Here is a 26699-nt window from a genome sequence, read left to right as displayed (position 1 = left end):
AAAGCCACACTGGTAAGAAGCCGTAGCTTTGCAGGATCTGCAGTAAAAAGATAAGCTTTTGTACTGATACACTAACTGAAACCAAGCTTTATATTAAAGACCACAAAAAAATTAACTTTCTGTTTGCATAAAAATAAAAACAGCCAATACCTTATGTAGACATATGAAGACCATATCAAATGTGCATTAACATTAAAGCTGTAGTATAACTATATATTATTATAGTAAATGCAGTGACCCCATTCACAATTACATTAATAAAGCTTTTCTGCTGTTGGAACATTTTTGCTACTAATTTGACGACTTATAATGACGACTGATTTTTAATGCAGAAAACATGTTGGTTGGGTGAATAATCTGCATAATGTGTTATCATGTGCAGTGGGCGTATAGAGTCTGCACATATACAGCAGCCGGGTTCTTTTTATTTGTGCTGTGTGTTTTGTGTATACAAACATTGTTTTGCTATGTGTTCATTTTGTTTTTGATGAGTAATAATGCCTTTTTTATTTGTTTAAATGGGGGATGTCTCTGAATAAACCTTTAACTCTTCTTTACTCTGCTGCAATGTATTTACAGTTTTTTTTCTATTATATGCATTTCAGTTTTCATTATTGTGCAAATAAACTGAACTAAAATGTCAGATTTTACATTTGAGGGTTACTGACATAACTGTTTTATATTACCACATAAGTCTAATTAAATATCTACAGTGATAAATATATACTATGCAGGTTAAGATAATAAAAAAAACTACAATGAGCTCATAAATAACATGCATTATTAAACTATCCAACAGGATTTAAAGTAGGTACTAGCTGCCACTTTAAATGTGACATGTCAATATTTAATGTAAAATATATATAATTATTTGGCACTGACGGAGGCCATTCTGAATAATTATTTAACAGAATAGAATATATTTTGCTAATAGTACTAACGTACCTGTATGTTTGTCAGTAAAGAGTAATTTTACCTACTGACCCTTTAATACGATCACATTTTGATTATGGGTGTATTGTATATGGAGCAGCAGCCAAGAGTGTTAAACTAGACAGACTACTGGTCAGAGCTAGATTCAGTATAAATGCAGGTAAAACAACTCCTACTAATGCACCGGTGGTGGAAGTTTATGAATTGCCATTATTTTTGAGATGTTCAAAGTTGTCACTGGCATATTGGGTTAAGTTAAAGGGATCTGAAGAGAAACAACCTGCAACAAAAGTGCTGTATTCTTGTTTGGAATACAAAAAGGGGAGGTAAAGTAGGAACAGGAGCATACACCCCCAAGTCTGATGTAGTCAAATGCAAAATAATTATTGATAGATTATCTATATTTACAGCAGATATCGTCACTATAATTTTGTATTACAATGGATAGAAGAGGTAACACCTGAGAGCATTATTAATTATTTGTTCAGACTTGACTGCGGCTCTTAATAGTTTGAATTCAAAAGAAACAGTAAGAGATGATTTATTGATTATTGATGCAAAGCCAGTGATTGTTTGATTATTTTATATCAAAAAGGATCCGGGGGGGGGGCTCTTCATGCAATGGTTGTTCAGTCTTGGCCTCTGGTAGTCCTAACGACTGTAACGACTGTCGTAACAGCAAGCTGGAACACTAACGAACGTCTCGGGTTACGTATGTAACAGGTCTGAACGTGAATGAAATCACTCCAATCCTATTGGCTTGTTGCTAGAACGGTAAGGTGTGACGGAATAACCGGAGGAGTATAAAGCTCACCTGTACACACTCATCATTAGCTTAAACTATGAAGCAGGCGCTTCAGGCGGGGAGAGAGGTGCGGCAGGCCGACGCAGTGTCTCGTACCCCTTCTCGGGGAACCAGGGTTACATACGCAACCCGAGACGTTCCCCTTCGACACTATGGGAACGAGATACCCACTAAACCGTACCGAAAACCCCGCCTGCCCCAGTGTGCAATAAAGTGGCACAACTAAGAGGAGAGCGCACGAGTGCCAGGTGCCGAAGGAAGGTGTGCGGAGTGGCCCAGCCAGCCGCTAAACAAACATCCTGCAAAGAGGCCCCGGAAAGGAGGGCTCGAGAGGCCGCCATGCCTCTGGTAGAATGAGCCCTCAAAGCCACAGGTGAAGGCAAACCGCGCACCTGATAGGCCAGGGAAATAGTCTGAACAATCCAGTTGCTAATAGTATGTTTGGATGCAGGGAGCCCAGCCCTGGGGGACCCAAAACACACTAGCAGCTGGTCAGCCTTCCTCCAACGGGAGGACCTCAGAGTGTAAATACTCAGTGCTCTGACAGGGCAGAGCAGATGAAGTCTCCCGTCCTCCGCCGTCACATGAGGTGGAGGATGAAATGCCTGCAGCACTGTGGACCCTGCCGCACAAGAAGGCACTTTAGGGATGTATCCTGGACGAGGGTGCAGGATAGCCCTAATATTCCCCGGGGCAAACTCCAGGCTTTGCGGGGAAACCGAAAGCGCTTGGAGATCCCCCACCCTCAGAAAGGTGATAGCAAGGAGAAAGGCCATCTTGAGGGTCAAGTGTTTAGCCTCAGCTGACTCCAGGTGTTCGAAGGGGGCCTCAGCCAACGCCCCAAGAACCACTGCCAGATCCCAAGTGGGAACCTTGGACCGAGTCGCAGGTTTCATCCTCCGGGCACCACGGAGGAAACGTACAACCAAGGGAAGACCCCTCCCTCAGAGGTGTGTGGAAAGACGAAATAGCTGCCACGTACACCTTGAGGGTGGAAGGGGAAAGACCAGCAGAGAACCGGTCCTGGAGGAACTCCAGTACCTGAACCACCGGGCAGGTAACAGGGTCCACCGACCGCTCCCTACACCAAGTGGAGAAAACACTCCACTTCAGGCCGTACATCCTCCGTGTGGACGGGGCCCTGGAGCTCAGGAGGGTCTCGACTGCTCCGGCTGTTAGACCCGCCTCTAGGTACTGTGCCCCCTCAGGGGCCAGACCCACAGTCGCCATATGGCGGGGCAAGGGTGAGGAACCCAGCCCTGCGCCTGGGACAGCAGGTCTCTCCTCAGAGGGATGGCGGGCCGTCCAGGAGCGACATGATGTCCGAGAACCACACCCGGGTTGGCCAGAACAGGGCTACGAGCAGTAGGCCGACATTGTCCTGGCGGACCCGCTCCAGAACCCCCGGGAGCAGAGCAACTGGGGGAAAAGCGTACAGACGTAGCCTCGGCCACGAATGTACCATGGCGTCCAGACCCAACGGGGCTGGAGGAATGAGAGAAAACCATAGCGGGCAGTGTGTAGTCTCTTGAGACGCAAACAGATCCACGTCTATGGGGCCGAACTCTTCGCACAAGAGCTCCACCACTTCGGGGTGAAGTCTCCATTCCCCGGGCCTCAGCCCCTGCCTCGACAGCAGGTCTGCTCCCTGATTCTGCGTCACCGGGAGATACATCGCCCTGAGCGATAGTAACCTCTGCTGGGACCACAGGAGGATCTGACGCGCCAGTCTGTACAGAGGGCGCGAGCGCAGACCGCCCTGGTGATTCAGATAGGCCACCACCGCTGTGTTGTCGGAACGAACCAGGACGTGGTGGCCTTTTCACGGCAGCCAATATGGTGTCGACACGTGCCGGAGACAATTGTGCCCGCATCGTTGTCGAATCCCATACTACCCCTAAGAACGTAGTCCGTTGGGTGGGCGCTTCTTTGCGTTGAGCCTCAGCCCTAAATGCAGCAGATGAGCCAGAACGACATTTCGATGCCGAACCGCCAACTCTCGAGACTGGGCTAGGATGAGACAGTCGTCGATGTAGTTGAGAATCCGGATGCCCTGGAGCCTCAGCGGGGCCAGTGCTGCATCCATACACTTGGTGAATGTGCGAGGGGAAAGTGCCAGGCCAAATGGAAGAACCCGATACTGGTAAGCCACACCCCCGAAGGCGAACCTCAGCAACTTCCTGTGAGAAGGACAGATGGAGACGTGGAAATAGGCGTCCTTTAGATCTATCGTGACGAACCAATCCTCGGATTGGATGTGCGACAGGATGGCGGGGATGGTGAGCATCTTGAACCTGAATCCCCTCAGAGACCGGTTTAGAACCCGCAGTTCTCCGCGGGAGGGGAGAAAAGACTGCCCTACCCCGGTCTTCAGGACCTCTTCCCTGAGCTCCGTCGGGACTGGATGACAGTCCTCAGATCGCGTCTCTCAGAAGGCTGAGGTTGAGGGCGCCGCCTCGCTGCCCCAGCTCCTCGGGGGGGCCCCCGAGAAGCGACACTCTGCTTCCTCTCCTCTCGGTAGGAGCTTGTAGAGGGAAGGGACCTACGCCCGTCAGCCTCAGCTGCCTTGGTTGCAGACCGGCGAGGGAGGTACTGGCGGAACGCTTCGCCTTGCGTCTTAACGTGCTGGAACCGATCCACCACCGAGTCCACCACGTCACCGAAGAGGCCCGCCGTGCTCACCGGTGTCTCGAGGAGGAAGCTCTTATCCTTCTCAGATATGCTCGTGAGGTTGAGCCATAGGTGACGCTCTGTGGCCACCAGAACCGACATGGACCGACCAATGGAGCGGGCCATTTCCTTGGTGGCCCGGAGAGACAGGTCCGTGGTTCTGCAAAGTTCCGCCAGATCTTCCTCAGAGGGACCAGGGAACCATCTCCTGTAGCAGGTCGGCTTGGTAGGCTTGAAGCACCGCCATGGTGTGCAAGCTCGCACCTGCCTGGCCCGCTGCCATGTACGCCTTCCCCACGAACGTGGATGTGGTGCGACATGGTTTGGATGGTAACGCCGGCTTCTCCAGGGAGGATGCAAGTCGAGGGGAGAGATAGCTCGCAAGCACATCCTCTACCCGAGGCATCCTCCCATAACCACGGTCCCTAATCCCCATCACATTACTATAGTTCAGTCATCGGGGTGTGGAAAGCCGTGTAGAGAAGGGTCTGCCCCATGATTTACTCAGTTCATCATGTAAATCAGGAAAAAATGGCAGAGACGGGCATGGAGGTGGCGCGTGGTGCTTAAGAAACCTTTCATCAAGCTTACCACAAGCCTGTGGTGTCTGCTCCTCCTGTGGCCAGTTGATATTGAGCTTAGCCACGGCTCTAGTCACCACCTCCAGCAGCTCGTCATAGTCGGGCGCCGCCTGATGACGTTGCCCCGACACCCGGAAGTCAACGTCCACTACGCTGAGCATGTCCACCTCCTCGGAGTCGGATTGCTGCAGCGTCTCCGGATCCAAACCGCGAGCGGGAGAAGCCGAGAAACGGGCTCCCGAACGAGGAAAGGAAGCATCGGAGCCAGCGGACGAAGGTCGAGAAAAAGCCTCAGCAGTCCCGAAATCCTCCGACAGATCACGCTGTGAACCCCATGAGTGAAGCCGCCGGGCCGCCTCAGCAGCCACCGGGCCCACATCACGGGGAGAACACATCCGGCCATCCTTGGAAAAGAGAGCCATGCGGGACCTCAGTACCTGCACGGAAAGGGCTTCGCAATGGCCGCAGGCAGCCCCCTCGAGAGCTGCCCGGGCGTGCTCCATCCCCAAACATGAGACACACATCTCATGAGAATCTCCATCCGTGATGTACCGAGGGCAAGGAAAAACACACCTTCTGTATTTCTGGTTGCCGGACATGCTGGTAGACTTCTTCCTCAGGTAAGACACACTGCTTGTAGGACTGGAGCTTTCTTCAAACAACATACAGAGCCCCTGCTGAATAGAAAAAAGCTAATGATGAGTGTGTACAGGTGTGCTTTATACTCCTCCGGTTATTTCGTCACACCTTACTGTTCTAGCAACAAGCCAATAGGATTGAAGTGTTCACACCTGGAGGCGTTCCCATAGTGTCGTAACCGACGCAGTTCGAGTTCCCTCGAAGGGGAACCAGCGGTATCAACGATCCTGGCAAACAACCCCACTGAGGTTAAATAGCTGAGTTTCTCCACCAGTCAGTCAGAACTGAAGAAGTCCTTTGGATGAGGGACGAAACGTCTTCCAGTATCTTCAACCAAGTCCAGTTGCCCTTGACTTTAACCTTCGTTGGATAACTATGACCTGGATGACTGAGAATCTTCAGAGACATTTGATAAAAAGGAAACTAAGTAATGATTGTAACAATTGGAATGGTTACCAGTTAAACACACTTTCAGGATTTCAGAATGAAAGAAACTTAACTCAACATTTCCTGGATAATATTGGCTGTTCATAAGCAAGTTACACGAATACATATTAAATCGCGGGAGACACATTACATGTAATACTTCTTTTGCCCTCTGGGGGGAGCTCTGGTCCCATGAGAGGAGACTGAGATAACTGATTATTTCTTTAAAGCAATCATTTGCTCAGGAGCTAGGGAAATTAATTATTTAACACATGATGATATTTCTGTTACATGTTCTTTAACAAGAAAATACATAAAAAGGTGTTGAAGCATGGCATTAGTATAACATAAATTAAAGGAACATCAGTGAGTATTGAGGCAGATTAAACACTGCAAATTAACTTTCTTTATGGATTCTACTTTTCAACACAGTCTTAAGAACATGGTAATAGAACTACTCAAATGGAAGTGGAGAGACTTACTAAGTAACTTAAAGATTCTTTTATTAGACAAGGTTATAGGAGCCAAATGTTTGTTTATTTTTTGTTTGGTCATTAGATGGTGCTGTAGGCTCAACTATATGAGCGAGGGGGAAACAGGTAGTTGTCAGCTGGGCAAACATGTTTTTGACCGCTATGGCGGAGTTTGTGTGAATGCTGTTGTTGTGTTATTTTTTGCGAATCTCCGTGCTTGTGTAGCCTACTTTGTGCACCTATCATTTGTGTGGAGGACAATAAATCGGTGATATTGCAACGAAGACGATGCCTCTGGATCTGATTTACACGCTACAACAGGTACAACATTAGCCGCCTAGCGTGTCATAACAAGCAGCTACGGTCCAATACAGCTGTCGCCAGTCCATCGCAGGGCCACACATAGACAGACAACCACTCACACCTAAGGACAATTTAGAGACACCAATTAACCTAGCCTTCATGTCTTTGGATGGTGGGAGGAAGCTGGAGCACAACAAACAACAAAAGGCCGAAAGTTGAACTTTACTCGTTTAACTAACGTTACGTGCGCGGGAGCGAGCGTGAGAGAGAGAGAGGATTATTATTATTATTATTTATTCTCCTGCACATTAGCGGAGAATAAGATGATCCAGCTGTAGCTCTGTGTCTGTCCTCTCTGCTCCACCTGAAGCTGTGAGCTGCACTTTATCAGAGGTGCTGAAATTAACGTGTGTGGATTTGTGGTGAGGTTGATCACCTGATTTTAAAATCTATGTTTTGTCGTGTGCCCCCCCCCCCCTTTCCTAATGTAAAGTTTTATTTCGCATTGCCTTCCTGGCTCTGGCTATTTCGGAGCTGGCTCATACAGGACTACTACTACGACTCCTTACTAAGTGACCTGTCAATCACCCACACACTCCACATCAGTCGCGGACAAAATGTAGACGATAGAAATGTTGAAGCTTCTTCTTGTGCTGCTGTTACTTCTAGCTGAAGGCAGCAGTGATGCTTTCTGCAGCAGGGGTGGGTACATCTAATGTAGGTCTACTCTTAATATCACTACATTTTCCATTATAACTTAACCAGTCTGTAATCTGCATTTTGCTTCATTAACCGAAATGAGCTGTGATCCAGGCTGTGTGCATGCAGGTACGCAGCAAAACCCTGGTCAGGCGCTTGTCACAGAGCTGGACAGATGCAAACATTTAGCAAATCAGGCAAATATCTTTTCAGTTATACTTTATATTCTACCAATACAACTGAAATCTAGTGAGCGCACACCACGGCACTGGTGACCCTGTTGGAAAGCAGCCTGCGTCGCTCTTTAACAACAGCGCATTCAAAGCGTCTTTAGTCTCTGCAGAGCAAATGAAACTAATCTTTCACTCAGCAGGTACCAGCTGTTGTTTATTTTTGAGATGCAGAGAGAGAGAGAGAGAGAGAATATATGGTGGATAAAACAGTCCTGTTGGGTTTTAATCTCGAGGCACAGCTTCCTCTGTATGTAGGTTTACCTGCTTCAACAACGAGCTGCTCTCGTTTTACTGCCACAATAATTCTTTGCATTGTGAAGATTATGTAGATGCTTCAGGAATGATCAAATTGTATTGGCAGCCTGTGCTACTGCAAAGCAAGCGGTTTGATTGGCTGCATCAACAGTTGGCTGGGCAGCAAAAGTGATATTTTAAAGTGATCTTATCAGCACCTTCATGGAGATTTAAAAAGGAAAATAATTGTAGAAATAGCTAAATTACAAATAATCAGCTTCTTCACTGCATTTGCAGGAATATTTTAATGGGCTACTTAAGAAAATAAACTCATCAAGTTGCCTAGTCTAATGCAACAGAGTCCATTTTTACTCTGATAGCCTATCTTGACCTTTCCTCATGTGGACACATAAGGGCTGTGATCCTGCACAACAAAACATGCAAGAATTAAATCACCACACTACCATGGATAGTAGTGGTGCAACGGGTTGCAGCACGCAGGTGGACCGCGGATTGATTGCAAAGTTTATGATTTATCCTGTTTGTCTTCAAAATATCCTTTATTCTGGAAATGTCAGAGAACACAGTTAGATTCTGAATGTGCAGAACTTTGAACATGAGCAGAAAACTTGCTGAAACACAAGAGCTGTTAAAGTCAAGGAGTTTCTAACTGAATTAAAATGATTTAATTTATTATTGAAGAGGTAAAAAGGTGCCACATGCATTTAAAGAGGTTACCTCAATCAGTCACGTCTGTGTGTTGATTCAGCAGTGATGATATTAAAAGTTGATCTACAGGAGAAACATATCTGAAAGCTGAGAGCTGCTCTGCATTATATTCTGTGACAGTTTTAGATTTTAAATTGTTTTATTAAACCTTTATTAAACCAAAAAACTATTTTTCCAAGAGTGTCCTGACCAAGCCAGGCAGTAGTACAATTGCACATTTAAGATGGAAATAAATAATCAGTTACAAGGTCATAAAATATCAAAATGTTCTTAAATATTCGCCACAATTCAGCAACACCTGAATTGTGGCGAACAATTGTGAATCTGTTGCTCAGTACACCAGTAGTTTCTTTCTTTTTCAGGACATTCCAAATTGTTGTGCTTGCTATGCCCAATGTTTGTCCAATGACTCTGGTCGATTTTCCTTCTTTTCTCAGCTTGACAATGGCTTGCTTTCTCCCATAAACAGCTCTCTGGTCTTCATGTTGGTTTATCCTCTTTAACAGGAAATGCAGTCTTTATAGGTTTGAACCAATCAACCTAAAAGGCAACACCTGGGCAACAAGAAACATCTTTTTACATGGACATTCCTCCCACTGGCAGTTCAAAACCAGAATATCTCATAGAACTCCAATGCTCACGTTTCTCACTGAACAAGAGAAAGTAGGAGTGGTAGCTCTGTAAGAGGGAATGAAAGAGAAGAGGAGCCATTACCGATGTTCATTTGTTATGATGTGTTGAGTGTTTATTATAAAATTGGTTAAGACTACACTTAACCACTTCAAGGTACACTTTTTATTTATTTATTTCTAAAAATTAGGCACTTTATTTTAGTTTACTTAAATTTAGAATTTATTATTAGAGTAGTTATTATTTATTATCCAGTTTGATGTGAAAACTGACTGAAATATTATTTGATTTGACAGTCCGTTGTTGACTAAAAACACATGTTGATACAACTATACATTATGGTACTGAATGATAACACAAGTTATTCGTTCTGATGTTCCGGACCTTTGCTTCAGGAAATTTTCTCTAACTGGACCTCTTTGAATTCTAATTGAATACCCCTGCTCTACACCAATGACTGCACCTCAGGAGACCCATCTGTCAAACTCCTGAAGTTCACTGACGACACAACGGTCATCGGCCTCATTCGGGACGGTGATGAGTCGACCTAGACGGGAGGCTGATCAGGTGGCTCTCTGGTGCGGTCTGAACAACCTGGAGCTTAACACGCTCAAAACTGTGAAGATGATCGTGGACTTCAGGAGGAGCCCCCCCACTCTGCCCCACTTCATACTCAACAGCCCTGTGTCTGCTGAGGACCTGAAGTGGGAGCCCAACACTGACACCATCATCAAGAAGGCCCAGCAGAGGATGTACTTCCTGCGCCAGCTCAGGAAGCTCAACCTGCCTAAGGAGCTGCTGATCCACTTCTACACAGCCATCATCCAGTCTGTCCTCTTCATGTACCTCACTGTCTGGTTTGGATCTGCCACAAAAAGGACAGGAGCAGACTACAACGGACAGCCAAGACTGCAGAAAAAATCATTGGTGCCAACCTGCCCTCCATTCAGGACTTATACATTTCCAGTGTCAGGAAACGGGCAGGAAACATCACTGCAGATCCATCTCACCCCGGACACAATCTGTTCCAGCTTCTCCCCTCTGGTAGGCGCTACAGAGCACTGTACGCCAAAACCAACAGACTCAGGAACAGTTTCTTCCCACAAGCCATCACTCTGATGAACAGCTGATTTCTGACAGGTCACAGTGTCAGGAACAATTCCTGTGCAATAACCCAGTAACTCTGTTTACTGGTTTCCACTTATTATTTATTTATTCACCATTCTCTATTTCAGTGCTGTTCATTCTGTTATATTGTCATATTGTATATACTGTATACCAAATCCACCTACCTCAAGTAAATAACACCTAGACATAATACTTATTTATTCCAGCATTCTGACATGTACATAATAACAATAATAATAATAATATGTAATACAATTTACTCCTGCATCCTTTATCTCAATCTGTCTATATTTTTTTGTTTTGGTTTATAGTGTGTATATATTGTGTTCTCTATACTGTGGCCTGTGTCTGATTTTATATTATTTGTTTTTATCTTATTTTATTATTGTATTATTGTATGAGTAAGCACGTGAGCAATGTACAATCCTGAGTCAAATTCCTCGTATGTGTACACATAGCTAGCAAATAAAACAGATTCTGATTCTGACATGTTGGTTTTCCAATCCGCATGAAATCATAGAAGAAAAATAAAGTCCGAAGTTCAAATCATTCAATTGAATCAGTTGAAAGCGGATTGATAATCCTCAAGTAACGTAAAGATACCTTTAATTTGTACTTAAGTACAGTACTGGAGTAAATATTCATACTAATTGTCCACCACTACTGACATTTTAATAAAATGTCATCAGTTCAGAGCGGAACGAAAAGCTCTCGCACTTCGACTGTCGGAACTTATCAGTGTGACATCCAGCGGAAGTAAACAAACCGCGGCCGCTTCGGTCGCGTTTGAATTCGCTAGAAGGCTTTATTGTAGTCGTAGCACCTCTAATTGTTTCATTTGTAAATAAATAACAATGTCTTCAGTTGAGTGTTTGAGAGAGTTTGTCAACGAGCGACTAACTGCTGCTGCTGAAGAAATATTCGGAGTTTTTATAAAAACTGTCGTCGAGTACGAAGAAGAGATCGATCGTCAGCGCAGACTGCTGGATATCGTTTGGAAACCCGAAGTAAAGTTACACAGGATAGGTGTGTAAAACTTCATTGTTTAGTAACACAAAACAGGGATTTAAATAATAAATATATACTGGTACTGCATCTTGTTCTTTCCCATCCCAGTAGTAGCCTGTTCCTTCTGTTCTCTGTCCCTCCAGAGCTCCCACAGCAACATGTCTGGAAGGAGGAGGAGGTTCTGGCTGACCAGCAGCTCTTTATTCAGGAGAGGAACTCCAGTCTGGACCAAGAGGACCCAGAGCCTCCACAGATTAAAGAGGAACAGGAGGAACTCTGTACCAGTCAGGAGGGAGAGCAGCTTGTACTGAAGCAGGAGACTGATACCTTTATGTTGACTCCTACTTATGAGGAAAGAGACCACAGTGAAGCAGAACTGAAAAGTGACCACCAGCTCCTCTCTCACAGCTGTCATGTAGCTGAGAGCCAAGATCAGAAAGGAGGCGAGCATGAAGACTCAGGATCAACTAGAGATGCAGAGCCAGAACAAAAGAATCAAGATCACAAAAGCAGAAGCCACAGAAACAATGTAAACAAGTCTACCATGTCAGAGGTTCACCATAATCCTCACACAGGTAAAAACTCTTTCAAATGTGACACTTGTGGAAAATACTTTAAGTATAAGTCACTATTGCAGAAACACCTGAGAATTCACTCGCATGAGAAGCCATATTCTTGTGGGAGCTGTGGCAAAAGGTTCAGATACACATCAGATTTGAACATTCATATAAGAATCCACACAGGTGAGAAACCATATTCTTGCAAAACATGTGGGAAAGGCTTCAGAACTAGCAGTCACTTGAAAGACCACATAAGAATCCACACAGGTGAGAAGCCATATTCTTGCAAAACATGTGGAAAAGATTTCATAGGGAATGCTAAGTTGAAAATTCACATAAGAAGAGCTCACACAGGTGAAAGGCCGTACCTTTGCAAGATTTGCGGTAAAAGATTTGTTGTTGCTTCAGCATTGAAAGCACACATAAGAACCCACACAGGTGAGAAGCCATACGTTTGCAAGACCTGTGGAAAAAGATTCTGTAACATGTCAGCATTGACAAGACACGTAAGAATTCACACAGGGGAGAAACCGTATAAATGTGAAACATGTGGAAAAGATTTCAGAACTAGTGGTCCGTTAAAAGTCCACATGAAAACCCACACTGGTGAGAAGCCGTAGCCTCATACGATCTAGGGGAAAAGATATGCTTTTGCGTCTAATTTGGCACTGCATAGAAGCTCGCATACTGGCAAGTAGCAATGAAACAGTGAAAATTTTTGGACACAATTATAGTGTCCAAAATTATCACAGTATTGATAAAATGTGCTGAAAATTATCAAAATGTACTGATACACAATAAAATTTGCATAAACAGTAAGGATAATAACAACCAATACTTTATGTAGACATGAATATATATTATTATATAAGTAAATGCAGTGAACCCATGCACTATTACATGAATACACAGGCACATGCACACATAGACAAAAGGGGCTCAAGCACCAGCCTTGTGTCTTCCTGGAGAGAAAGTGCCCTTTTTCTGGGGTGCTTAGAGGTCACAGTACAAGAAAATATGGAAGCAAAATAGATAAAATCTCAAAATTGAAGACTACGTGAACAATGTCCTGCCTAAAAGAGTAAATTTATATTTCTGATCTCAATTGTCAAACTAAGTCCTTGACAACATCAGTTAGTGTGTGTGCGCGTGCTCTGAGTGCAATAATAATAATGTATTTGATCAATACATCTATGTATTCAGACAATTCAGTGTTCTGTTGATTGGCTGTGTAAAGCGGAAGATAATTTACTCATTTAGCAATTTTTTTTATTTTGAAGTGTTATGTATTCCAATTAGAACAAAAGAATCTAAAGGATTTATTGCCTTGTGAAAAATTAACAAATTATTAGTGAAACTATGTCCCCCTCCTTGGTGCAGCCATTTATTCTAAATATATACTTGTAGCATAGAAAACATGCACATTGTGGCATACTTTACTTTGCTGTCGCCTGCTCCTGTGATTAACCTATTAAATACTAAAGAAACCATGGTCTCTCCGTGAACTGATTATTTAGTAGAACAATGTTGAGTATTAAACAATTGCATGAGTGTAAGGAAATTAAAATAAATTGGCAAGGAAGTCAGAGTTGTGTAAATATATTTAATGTTTTGTTTACAAAAAAAGGCCCTTTTTTTCACTTGACCTCTGTGAATACAAATGAGTCTTAAGGACACAGTAATAGTAATTACAATGAGGCCAACAACTGACATAAATGCAGAATAGTCTTGTACAGGAGTCTGCAGAGTTTCTCCTGTTGGAACTAATTTGACGAGAGGGTGTTGATGGTGCAGTGGATGAGACACATGCCTTTAGTGTGAGAGACCTGGGTTCAATCCCCCACTGTCACACATCCACCATTGTGTCCCTGAGCAAGACACTTATCCCCTAGTTGCTCCAGAGGCGTGCGACTTCTGACATATCTAGCAATTGTAAGTCGCTTTGGATAAAAGCGTCAGCTAAATGAATAAATGTAATGCAAATGCTGGATTTTAAACACACAGAGAGATTGCTGTCTTTATTAGAGAGATATCGTAGAGGTTTCCCCAGATCATATTAGGGTCATTTGCTGAGCTACAGTAAGCCAAAGGTGACGACATGTGATTCTCTAAAACAATAGGTCAGACCCTGTCTCTGCTCTGTCTGTTCGGTTGACTGTCTGACGCAGCTGCCTTGATTAAGATGAACTCTGTGATCCTTTCTTTAGGTAACCCCGGGTCCAGATGATCTTTATTTTGTTTCTTTACAGACAGACTGACTGGCTGTCTTTTGGAAGTGTTGCAAGTGACTTGAGTGACAGACAACATGATTTAGGTCAGCTGACTTCTAGGTTTGTTTTTCTGTGTTCTTTTTATTTCTGCTGTTTATGGATCCTGTGTTTTGTGTATATAAATACTGACGCAAAAGTATTGCGAGGTAATGCCAAAGTATTGCGAGGGAATGCCAAAGTATGGAATGCCAAAGTATTGCGAGGGAATGCAAAAGTATTGCGAGGGGATGAAAAACATATTGCGAGGTAATGCGAGCAAACGCTAAGTAGTCCTCAAAAAAATATCCCTTACTGAGCCCTCGGAGCCACCGTAGTTTTGCACATGCATTTATAAGAGAAGTATTCTGTGCTTTTACAAAAACAAAACTTTAAATAACGCAACTCTCCTGCCGAGTGGATTCTTCACTGGCAGTAGCTGCCGGAGTTTCTTTCAGGCTAAGTTTCACGTTTCTTAGCAGATGCTTTAATACAAAATTTTTAGCGGTTGAAACTTTCTGGTCTCACAACGTTTACGGAAGACAATGTTCTTGCATCTCTGAGTGTGACACAGTTAAGTTAGGCCTAATGACAGTACTTACAGCTGTGGAAAGAACGCCTCCTTTGTTCTTCCTTTAGCTTTTTGGCTAGCAGCTGACTTGAACAACGTTACGTCTGGTGCTTTATTGCCAAGTAGTGTTTTACACTTACAAGGACTTTGCTTTGGGGATAAGGTGCTACACGCAGACATACAGCTGACATAAATAGATGTAGAAATATATAATTATGTAATAAAAAAAAAATGCAAGTTATATAAGAATAACAGAATAGAAAAATTATACTACTGACAATATAAAACAATTAAAATAGTAATAATAATAAAAATAACAATGGAACAACAACGATTTACAATTAACAACAGATTAACAACCAATATGTGCAATGTGCCAGGTTCGTGCATGATATGACATGAAGTGATATTTACATGTGCAGAGACATTTGTATCATTTGCAAGGGGGGAGTGTCAGTGGGGGACCCGGGCCTTGTTGATGAGGCTAGCTGCAGACAGGAAGAAACTGTTTTTGTGGCGAGAGGTTTTGGTCCTGATGGACCGCAGCCTCCTGCCAGAGGGGAAAGTCTGAAACAGTTTGTGACCGGGATGGGAGGCGTCAGCTGCAATCTTTCCTGCTCGCCTCAGAGTCCTGGAGGCGTACAGGTCCAGAAGAGAAGGAAGATTGCAGCCAATCACCTTCTCTGCAGAGCAGCCTGCCCTTGTCCCTGGCAGTGGCAGCAGCGTACCAGATGGTGATGGAGGAGGTGAGGATGGACTCAATGATGGCGGTGTAGAAGTGCACCATAATTGTCTTTGGCAGCTTTAACTTCTTCAGCCCCTGCAGGAAGTACATCCTCTGCTGGGCCTTCTTGGTGAGGGAGGTGATGTTCAGCTCCCACTGGGAGATGATGGTGCCCAGGAAGCGGAAGGAGTCCACAGTGGTGACTGGGGAATCACACAGGATGATGGGGGAGGGTGGGGCTGTGCTCTTTCTGAAGTCCACGACCATCTCCACTGTCTTCAGAGCACTGAGCTCCAGACTGTTCTGGCTGCACCAGGTCACAAGATGGTCGAACTCCCACCTGTAGGCGGACTCATCCCCACCTGAGATGAGCCCAATGAGGGTGGTGTCGACCGTAAACTTCAAGAGTTTGACAGACTGGTGACTGGAGGTGCAGCTGTTGGTATACAGGGAGAAGAGCAGAGGGGAAAGAACGCAGCCTTGAGGGGAACTGGTGGTCCTGGAGTCAGAGACATGTTTTCCCATCTTCACATGCTGCTTCCTGTCTGTCAGGAAGTCTGTGGTCCACCTGCAGGTGGACTCAGGCACGTTCAGCTGGGAGAGCTTGTCCTGCAGCAGGGCCGGGATGATGGTGTTGAAAGCAGAGCTGAAATCCACAAACAGGATCCTGGCGTAGGTTCTTGGGGAGTCCAGGTGCTGGAGGATGAAGTGAAGGGCCACGTTTACTGCATCATCTACAGACCTGTTGGCTGTGTGGGCAAACTGCAGGGGGTCCAGGAGAGGGTTTGTGATGGATTTAAGGTGGGACAACACAAGGCGCTCAAAAGACTTCATTACCACAGAGGTCAGGGCGACGGGTCTGTAGTCGTTTAGTCCCGTGGTCCTTGGTTTTTGGGGGACAGGGATGATGGTGGAGGCTTTGAAGCAGGCTGGCACATGGCATGTCTCCAGTGAGGTGTTAAAAATGTCTGTGAACACCGGAGACAGCTGATCAGCACAGTGCTTCGGGGTGGATGGGGAGACAGAGTATGGCCCAGCTGCTTTGCGGGGTTTCTGCCTCTTGAACAGTCTGTTGACGTCCCTCTCTAGGATGGTAAGAGAGGGGAGTGTGCGACGGGGTGTCACAGGGTTTTGACGTAATGTCAACTCATGGGAGGCAATGTTGCTACCGCCACCTGCTGGTGTCGCTAGTAAACTGCTCTCAAACTTACAGATCTCAGTGGTACACATTAGGTGCTTGCTGAGCAAGGATACACAAGGGGATTCTTCGGCAGAAATCTTATACAGACCGACACGGCCTCTTATTGGAAAGGCGTAATATTCCTTGGACTTTGCAGCTGATTGGACTGATCTGATGCATCATGACGATAACACATTAAACTCAAGTGTATCACTGCAAAGTTTTATAATTGATTTGTTTTATGATTTAACGTCTAGTTAAAATCTCTAAGTTTATTGTAAGTCTGAACAACAAAAACCCCACAAAACTTTCTTCCATAACCTTTATTATTATTGGAGACAAAGTCAGAGAATCCGTCATGAAGAAACACTTTTTACATCATTTATAGTCATTTCCATTCAGTCACATGAGACTGATTATTTCTGAGTCTTTAGTCCGAAGAGACGACAAGAAAACGTAGTAAACGACAAGTCCCTAAGACCAGGGCCGTGCAGAGACCTTTGGATGCTCAAAGTATTAAAGGGGCACATGGAACAAGGATTTAAATAGGGCGGTTCTCAAAATATTGATACAGAAATATATTGTTATATATTTCTTGATTATATGCATATACAGATGCTTCTGTATCGATACATCAACAAATGCTGTGACACAGTTTTGGTATATGATTTTCTATATTGCATTGTGAATCTGAGATATATTTAGATTTTGATTGACTATATGTCTAATCATAAATCTAAAAAGATGTGTGTGTGTGTGTGTGTGTGTGTGTGTGTGTGTTCATTCTTTTGGCCCATTAACATTTCATACCTTTGTCTGAAATCTATATAGGTACATTTCTTCTTCATTCTTTACTTTGATGTCAGGAATATTTTATATATTTTATATTGACTCATTACATTACATGTATTTCCAGTTATTTAGTTCATATAAGAGGTTTGTTATTAAATCTTTTCAAATACTGTTCTGATTTAAATGATCATTTTAAAAAGGGCTGATAAGTAGGCTATAATTCGGAGGAAAATAAACCTGTTTTACCAAAGTTTTTATAATTATTTTAAGGCACACTATGTTTTTTATTAAGTTACTGTAATAATCCTAGTTCAAGTGAAAGGTTTTTAGTCAAATTACATAAAAAATACAATACCTCGCAACGCCTGTGAAACTTTTCTCCCTCAAACAGCAAGAACGAAGTCAACAGAGCATCTTTGTTTATCTGTGTGTGGAAGCAACGTTAGCTGTCGGCGCAGTCGGTGGCTAACGTTACTTCTACAGGCGACACACAGCAATATACTAATATAACTACTGTGCTGCTCTCTGTGTCTTTCTTGTAAAATACATCCAACAACCCACAACAAGCACGTTGCAGCAAACCCCTCTTACCGCGGGAATCGCAGGCGTCCTGTAGTCAGAGCTGCTGAATCACTAACTGTGTGAACGGGAGGGCTCGTCACGGATGAGATCCTCAGGTGAAAGGTCATAATGTGGGTCATTTTATTTTCTGCGAAATTATTATTAATTCATTTTACTAATAGTTTGATTCGGCAGGCCTTCACAAAAGGACCTATTATAATATATAATATTTACATATATAATATAATATCAAAATAATTAATTAATTAAATTTGTAATTCACAAAAGGACCTATTATAAATATATAATATTTACATATATAATATAATATCAAAATAATTAATTAATTAAATTTGTAATTCACAAAAGGACCTATTATAAATATAATATTTACATATATAATATAATATCAAAATAATTAATTAATTAAATTTGTAATTCACAAAAGGGCACTTTGGGCGTCTAAGGGCAAAAGGGCACATTCTGTCGATTTATGCTACCTATCGAGATGTGCTACTTAGCGGTTCTGCGCTTGCGCACGACCCACAAGCGTGGTCTGTTTCCACCCCCATAAATCACTGCTATTGGACATGGCGTCGAGACAGTGGCTGATCATCAGCAATATCAAAAAGAAAATATTTATTAGTCAATCAGAATACACTACCCCTGATATCTTAAATAAAGATGGCATAATATAATTTTTCAACATGTTCCCCAACTCTGTACAGTACACACGGAGTGAGTAGTGGTGCAATATAAAATGATTCTGTAGTGGGAGCATTATTTGATAGGGGATATTAGTCAGATATCAGAATACACATAATCAAAAAACAGAAGACGTCATAATACTTACAGAGTTATACCTTTGTGGGATTGGAAATGGGAACACATAAGGTAGAATTTTTTGATAGGGCTGTGCGACTCCATAGACTCTGCTATCGATTTGCGCTACGGTAGCATTTTTCAACAATGCAGCATATATCGTCAGAACATTGTCAGATCTGCGAGTAAAATCAGCTGATGAAAGTATGAACGAACGCTGCTGTACTAGAGATAAGTGTAATGGTCCTCATTGGTTAATTTAGTGCGTAACATCACACGTGGATCATTTTCACTAAACACTGTTTGAGCAGATGCTTTGTCAATAAGACACCTCCTGCAGTAGTAGTTCACAGTGAAAGATTCCACATAACCAAGAATTAAGTTAAGACCTAAATTGTCACCTGTTACTTGTGCAATGGTGCCATAAAGAGGTTGTTCACAAAATGACACTTTCATTCCATTTTGCTCTAGTACCTTTACATCTTCTACAAAGTATTTTGTCAATGCCATATTTTTTTTGCATCTTGGGAATGAAACAAAGAAATGAGATGGATATTCATCAGGGATGAATTTAGACGTGGTGGTAAATTGCAGAGTGTAAAATATAAACATCCAAGCTTATGAATTCCTTGTTTGGACCCTAGTGGATTTGATGTTTCAAAGTCATTGTAAAAAAACATTTCAATCTAAAATACTTTGTCCATTTTGAGTTTGTGTTTAACTCACTAAATGGATTCTTCCACTGCACTTCTACTGGGATTATCAGCAGGCACTGTACTTAACACTTGTTCTTTAAGATTTGCATGAACTTCATTGACATACTCCTCCATGCTTTCAACAACTAAACAAAATAAAACCGCGAGAACGTTTTTGCAGCAGTACTTTATGTCATGTTTAAGTGAGAGCTTTTACTTTGAAAAGTTCTCAAGGAAATTCAAAGAGTGTCTGGCTTGCTTGACACACCATCAGAAAATGTGAGATCGCGGATTAATTTTCTTCAAGCACTGTTGTCCCTCCTGGTTTTGTCTGCAGAATCTGCTTTATCAACTAAACAGATAATGACATTAGAAATTAGAATGTCAACCGAACAGTGCAGCATCTATCAATAGCTGAATTTACTGGGTTATTAAGGAGGAACCATTTCAGCGTTACATGAGTACAAATAATAAAACACGTGACTAACACGTAAAATAAAACAATAAAAAAAAAGGATGAAAATATTTCCTTCCTCCCACAGGTATATTGACTGTAATATAGGGCCGGGTGATATGCCCAAAAATGTTATCACGATAAAAACATTTAATATCATTTGAAATTGATAGTTATCACAATCAATGTCAAATAATTATTTCTTTCTAGTTTAAAAGCTGATTTTTGCTCCTGAGTAAAAATTCAAGAAACCAGATGGTTATTTATGTGGTTAAATTTTTCTTTATGGTCAGAAATGTGACAAACACTTGAACAGTGGATCACTGAACAAATCTGAGGGAGAACATTCAAAACTATTATGATAAAATCTTTTTCAACAAATATTAGTAAAAAATTTCCTCAACAAAATAAGTATTTTAATAGAAAAATTAAGTGCTAATTTGTTTGTGATTCAAATGAATTAAACCAAATATTTATTGACGATATATCGAACATTTATTATATTGTTAATGAGGAAAATTAGATTGCGATAATTGTCATTATTGTTTTATTGCCCAGCCCTACTGTAATATAACTTTAATGTAAACCTAGTACAGCACACTAGTTTCAGACATCATCATTATACCATGCTGGTAATGCTAACTCAACCCAAATTTCAAAGTGAAAGTAGTCCAGAATGTTCTGAAAGTAACGTCATGCTCTTTTTGTATCTTATTGTTTGTCAAAAGGCAATCATTTATTTATTTTAAAATTAAAACCATTAAATAATTCATAAATGTGACAATAATTTCAATTTAGAAATGATCTAAACTATCCATATGTAGACATTTGATGATAAACTTACATATCTGGCTGAAGAACTCTGCAATGCCTCTTCATCACTTCTAATTCGCTTGGGATGTCTTGACGTTTCACTGTCACTGCTGCTGCTGGACACAGAGAGGAAACTCCCACTGGATGGGGTAGTGGTGTGGATGGAGGTGACGACTGAGATTTTCCTGAATCTAAGAATAAAAGATATAATGAACAATTCACCTTATTTGCACTGTAGTTGTGGATCAAATTTTGGAATGAAAAACTGGGCATGACTCCTGCTACCAGCCATGCAAGAAACTGCTTATATCTGTCCAGACTGAACAGTTATTAATTCAAAAGAAAACATCTGCTTTGGCCATTTATGAATGTCCACAAACAGCTAAAAACTATGCCCTAGTTGGTGCTATAAAAACATTCCTTGTTTTTTAAGCTATCAATTTTTACTTCAAGTTAAACCTGTTTCCAACAGGAGTCTTAATACTTCATATGCTAGTTCTAATACTGGGTTAGGGTTGTAAGGCAATAAATTCATTGCAATGGATGCATTTGAAATAAGCACTCCTATTAATGCAATGTGAAATGAAGCAATTTTTAAAATTTACCATTGGCACGACTGTCCTTGATAACAAAACAAATCCCTTCCACTGTGGATAATTCTGCAAACACAGATTCATCCACCTCAGTGCCAGACTCATCTTTCACAGTGATCTTGTCCACAGGGATCAAGAACTTCTCTCTCACTAAGTGATGAGGTTAAGAGACAACATAATTATTTAATTTGTAAAATATATTGGCCTCCACTCAGTCTGAATTACATGGTTAGTCATATATCATATGAGATATTCATCAGCAGGAAAACCGAGGACACTGAAATACCTTTGGTAAGAAATATCAGCTACACTACGGGTACAAGCGGCCGAAATGGGTTTCCTCAGGCGGGTGACTGGTGTCTTCCTTAGAGATAGGGTGAGAAGCTCGTCCATCTGCTAGGAGCTCAGAGTAGAGCCGCTGCTCCTTTGCGTTGAAAGGAGCCAGCTGAGGTGGTTTGGGCATCTGGTAAGGATGCCTCCTGGACGCCTCCCTAGGGAGGTGTTCCAGGCACGTCCGGCTGGGAGGAGGCCTCGGGGAAGACCCAGGACTAGGTGGGGAGATTATATCTCCACATTGGCCTTGGAACGCCTCGGGATCCCCCAGTCAGAGCTGGTTAATGTGGCTCGGGAAAGAGAAGTCTGGTGTCCCCTGCTGGAGCTGCTGCCCCGCGACCCGACCCTGGATAAGCAGATGAAGATGGATGGATGGATAGACTATACATGATCACGTTTGCATTATGGAAACGTAACAGGTATAATTCAGCCAAAATTTACTTACCTGAAGTTTGAGTTTTTGAGTGGGCACCCTCGTGGTCGTGATTGCTACAAATCAATACTATCAAGTGATTAATGTTAACGTTACTGAAAAGACGCGCAGATTTTAGCTGACAAAAAACGGACACGCAGCCATGTCTGATTAAACATGTTTTAATGATATGCTTGACCCAAACAGCTTAAAACTATTTTCAAAAAGAGTTTAGCTAGCTTAACTTTAGGTCAACAAGCTAACATATGCACATTTTAATACAAAATAGCAACAACAAGAAGATAATTAATTATGTTGTACTCACCAATCTCTCTTCTTCATGCTCGAAGCGAGTGAAAGAAAATGGTGGCTGTAAAATTCCTCAACGAGCGTACCTGCCGAAATGACGGATGTTGAATGTATCACTCATAGTGTTGAATACCGATAACTGTAATTTTATGCCGACACTATCATGTATTTTCACTGTACAGAGCTCATTTTATCAGAATTAACAACAGAAACAGCAGAAATAATAAAAAGAACGCTGAAAAACAGCGCTGGGTTTGCAATTTTGTTGTTTTTGTTTTGTGTGTTTCTGCTCATGTTCATGTGGAGGGTAATGAGAAAGCAGACAAGACTGCAAACAGAGTGTTTAAATGAAATAATGAAAGTTCCCTTTGAAAAGTTGAGGTCAAATCATCAAAGGCAGTGAGGGAATCGTGGCTGAAATGAGTGGGACACGCATATCAAAGGGAGAAACTATTACAAGAGATAGAAATTGTTTAAGGTGAAGTGTTTCTTTCAAGATTCAAACATACTAGGTTAACTAAATTCTTCGAGAAAATTAGGGAATTTTATAAAACCTTTCTTTCATTTGATTAAAGTCAGATTAAATCAGGATTAGATTGTCAGGTAGGCCATAGCTGAAGCCTGAGCAGGTACATGCACAGACATTTTGGTGGACAGGGGCTCAAGTGAGAAAAGGCTTTTTTTAAAAACAAGACAAATATATTAACTCAACATTTTTACTTTTCTACAAAATAATCAGTTCACACAAAGACCACAGTCTCAAAGCAAACTATGCCACAATGTGCATGTCTATGCTACTAGTTTCAAATATATATTTAGAATAAATGACATGTGAAATTAATAATTTGTTTATTTTTCACACAATAAATCGTTTCAATTCATTTGATGTTATTGGAATACATTGGAACACTTCACATAAATCCTCACACTAAACTGTGGCATTGGGCTGCAGGCATAATTATAATAAATGTTATTTAAATACTTTTTGTTTCACAAGCAAGATGCCAAAGTAAAGATAACCTTCAGCTTCACACAGCCAAGCAACAGAATACTGAATTGCCTGAATGCATTAATGTGTTGATCAAATACTTTATTATTATCGCTATTATATTACATTTACCATGCACACGCGCACACCCACACACAACTACTGATGGTGACATGGACTTTCACATTTGAGAGAGGGCTGTCGGCATCATGTAAAGATCTATCAGCATACAACAAACTAATAGAATGGATAGTTATTAGATGAGGAGCTCTTAATGGCACTTTTTCATGGAGTGGTCAATTTTGAGAGTTTTTTTTTTTCTTTTACTCTAATGGAAATAAAACTTCAAGAATACACCTTTAGATGGTGTTGGTTTTAAGCCTACTAACCTCTATTTGCATCTGTAGATTTATTCTATATTACCCAAAACAAGCTAATCTGCATATTTACAAAGCACATTTCAGAGGAAAATACTCTTAATGTAAGTCATTAACTGGGGAAGTTCTGTGGTGATATGCTTTAGTTATTTTCTTTATCCCATTCAACTGCAATGACTTGTCAAATGTGTAAAAATTGGCGCATTTTAATTAGTTAACGCCTCATTTGCATATCAATGTGGCGATAGTGATGATGTTATTAGACACAAATGTTACTGTGTTCACCTGCAGCGTCTCCATCAGTACATTAGGTTGTATGGCCATGAGATATTGCCTTAGCTAACTTATTACACTAGCTCAGCTCATGAGTCATGCGTTAGCAAGACATATGCCTATATGGTCTTTTGTTTAATTAGCGGTGAACTCGAGGCACTGGTAGTTTAGTCTTTTGTTTATCACCACTCACCTCCACACAAGTCAAGAAAAACAGTGCCGGGAGAGAAGCTGGAGGGGCTGCTGTCTGTCTGTGCGCTGCGCTCTGGTTGCGCCGTGAGACGCGGAGCGAGAGAGAGAGAGTCTCATGTTCCGACCTGATAGCCTATTTAGATTTTTTCCCCAAAAAATACATTTGTTTGACAGGGAATCTGTTGGAAACGGGAATAAATATACTGTATATTCATTTATACATTTTTTTTTAAAAAGCATCCCAGAAAAAAGCACTTCCTCTTGAGGAAGAAAAAGGGCAGGTGCTGAGGTATGTAAAGCCCCGATGTTACGGTTAAGTAGGTGAAAGTATGCTATTATAAATGTTGGTTTTCTGTTCCGCATGAAATCAGAGAAGAAGAAAAAGAAAGTCCGAAATTCACTTCATTCAATTTAACCAGTTCAAAGCGAAGCGAAATCCTCAACTAACGTATAGATAACTCTAATGGAGTAAATATACTGTATACATTGTAACGGTCCACAAGCTAGGAATAAAATGCCATCAGTTGAAAGCGGAACGAAAAGCTCCCGCACTTCCAATGTCGGAACTTAACAGTGTGACATCCACCGGAAGTAAACAAACCAAGCGGCAGCGTCAAGCGCGTTTGAATTCGCTGGAAGGCTTTATTGTAGTCGTAGCACCTCTAATTATTTCATTTGTAATTAATTAACAATGTCTTCAGTTGAGTGGTTGAGAGAGTTTGTCAACGAGCGACTAACTGCTGCTGCTGAAGAAATATTCGGAGTTTTTATAAAAACTGTCGTCGAGTACGAAGAAGAGATCGATCGTCAGCGCAGACTGCTGGATATCGTTTGGAAACCCGAAGTAAAGTTACACAGAATAGGTGTGTAAAACTTAAAAATTAAGCTTTTAATTACATAAGTGCTACACAAAACTCAATTTAAACAAAATCCAAATTGTTGAAATAAATACTGGTGCTCATTTCCTCGCATGTCTGCATCTTGTTCTTTCCCATCCCAGTAGTAGCCTGTTCCTTCTGTTCTCTGTCCCTCCAGAGCTCCCACAGCAACATGTCTGGAAGGAGGAGGAGGTTCTGGCTGACCAGCAGCTCTGTATTCAGGAGAGGAACTCCAGTCTGGACCAAGAGGACCCAGAGCCTCCACAGATTAAAGAGGAACAGGAGGAACTCTGTACCAGTCAGGAGGGAGAGCAGCTTGTACTGAAGCAGGAGACTGATACCTTTATGTTGACTCCTACTTATGAGGAAAGAGACCACAGTGAAGCAGAACTGAAAAGTGACCACCAGCTCCTCTCTCACAGCTGTCATGTAGCTGAGAGCCAAGATCAGAAAGGAGGCGAGCATGAAGACTCAGGATCAACTAGAGACGCAGAGCCAGAACAAAAGAATCAAGATCACAAAAGCAGAAGCCACAGAAACAATGTAAACAAGTCTACCATGTCAGAGGTTCACCATAATCCTCACACAGGTAAAAACTCTTTCAAATGTGACACATGTGGTAAATACTTTAGGGATAAGTCAGATTTGCAGAGACACCTGAGAATTCACACAGATGAAAAGCCATATTCTTGCAGCAGCTGTGGGAAAAGATTCAGAAACAGATCAGATTTGAAAGCTCACATAAGAACCCACACAGATGAGAAACCACATTATTGCAAAACATGTGGGGAATTCTTCAGAACCAACAGTCACTTGAAAGATCACATTAGAACCCACACAGGTGAGAAGCCATATTCTTGCGAAACATGTAGGAAAACTTTTAGACGGATTAGTCACTTGAAAGACCACATAAGAATCCACACAGGTGAGAAGCCATATTCTTGCAAAACATGTGGAAAAGATTTTATAGAGAGTACTAGGCTGAAAATTCACATAAGAAGAGCTCACACTGGTGAGAGGCCGTACCTTTGCAAGATCTGTGGGAAAAGATTTGTTGTCCCTTCAGGATTGACTCTCCACACAAGAACCCACACAGGTGAGAAACCGTATTCTTGCAATACATGTGGGAAAGATTTTAGTTCTAGCTACAGCTTGACACTCCACATAAGAACCCACACAGGGGAGAAACCGTACTTTTGCAAGACCTGTGGGAACAGATTCCGTAATGTTTCAGCATTGAAAACACACGTAAGAATTCACACAGGTGAGAAGCCGTATAAATGTGAAACATGTGAAAAAGATTTCAGAACTAGTGGTCACTTAAAACGCCACGTAAGAACCCACACTGGTGAGAAGCTGTAGCTCTGCGTGAAAATATATGCTTTTGCGTCTAATTTGGCACAGCACAGAAGATTTCATACAGGCAAAATTTATT

At 42.1% G+C, this 26699-nt stretch overlaps 1 protein-coding gene across 5 annotated transcripts in view; it reads left to right on the top strand.

The window, feature by feature from the left end:
* LOC119896995 (WD repeat-containing protein 87-like) overlaps window positions 1-26699 on the top strand; it is a 92743-nt gene that overhangs the window by 5432 nt on the left and 60612 nt on the right. For 3 of the 5 annotated variants that reach the window (XM_038710497.1, XM_038710494.1, XM_038710495.1), the window contains exons 3-4: window positions 11635-12066; window positions 25422-25853. In XM_038710497.1, the coding sequence (XP_038566425.1) occupies window positions 11635-12066; window positions 25422-25853 (864 nt within the window). Of the gene's footprint in view, window positions 1-11254; window positions 11510-11634; window positions 12067-25011; window positions 25250-25421; window positions 25854-26699 lie in introns of those variants that run through there. The other 2 variants (XM_038710496.1, XM_038710498.1) reach the window with 2 other exon arrangements.

This window comes from Micropterus salmoides, unplaced genomic scaffold (genome assembly GCF_014851395.1).
Source record: "Micropterus salmoides isolate LMB-PRFRI ecotype aquatic unplaced genomic scaffold, ASM1485139v1 Ms_hic_scaffold_11, whole genome shotgun sequence".
Classification (NCBI taxonomy): domain Eukaryota; kingdom Metazoa; phylum Chordata; class Actinopteri; order Centrarchiformes; family Centrarchidae; genus Micropterus; species Micropterus salmoides.
This window is presented reverse-complemented; position numbering and strand designations above follow the sequence as displayed.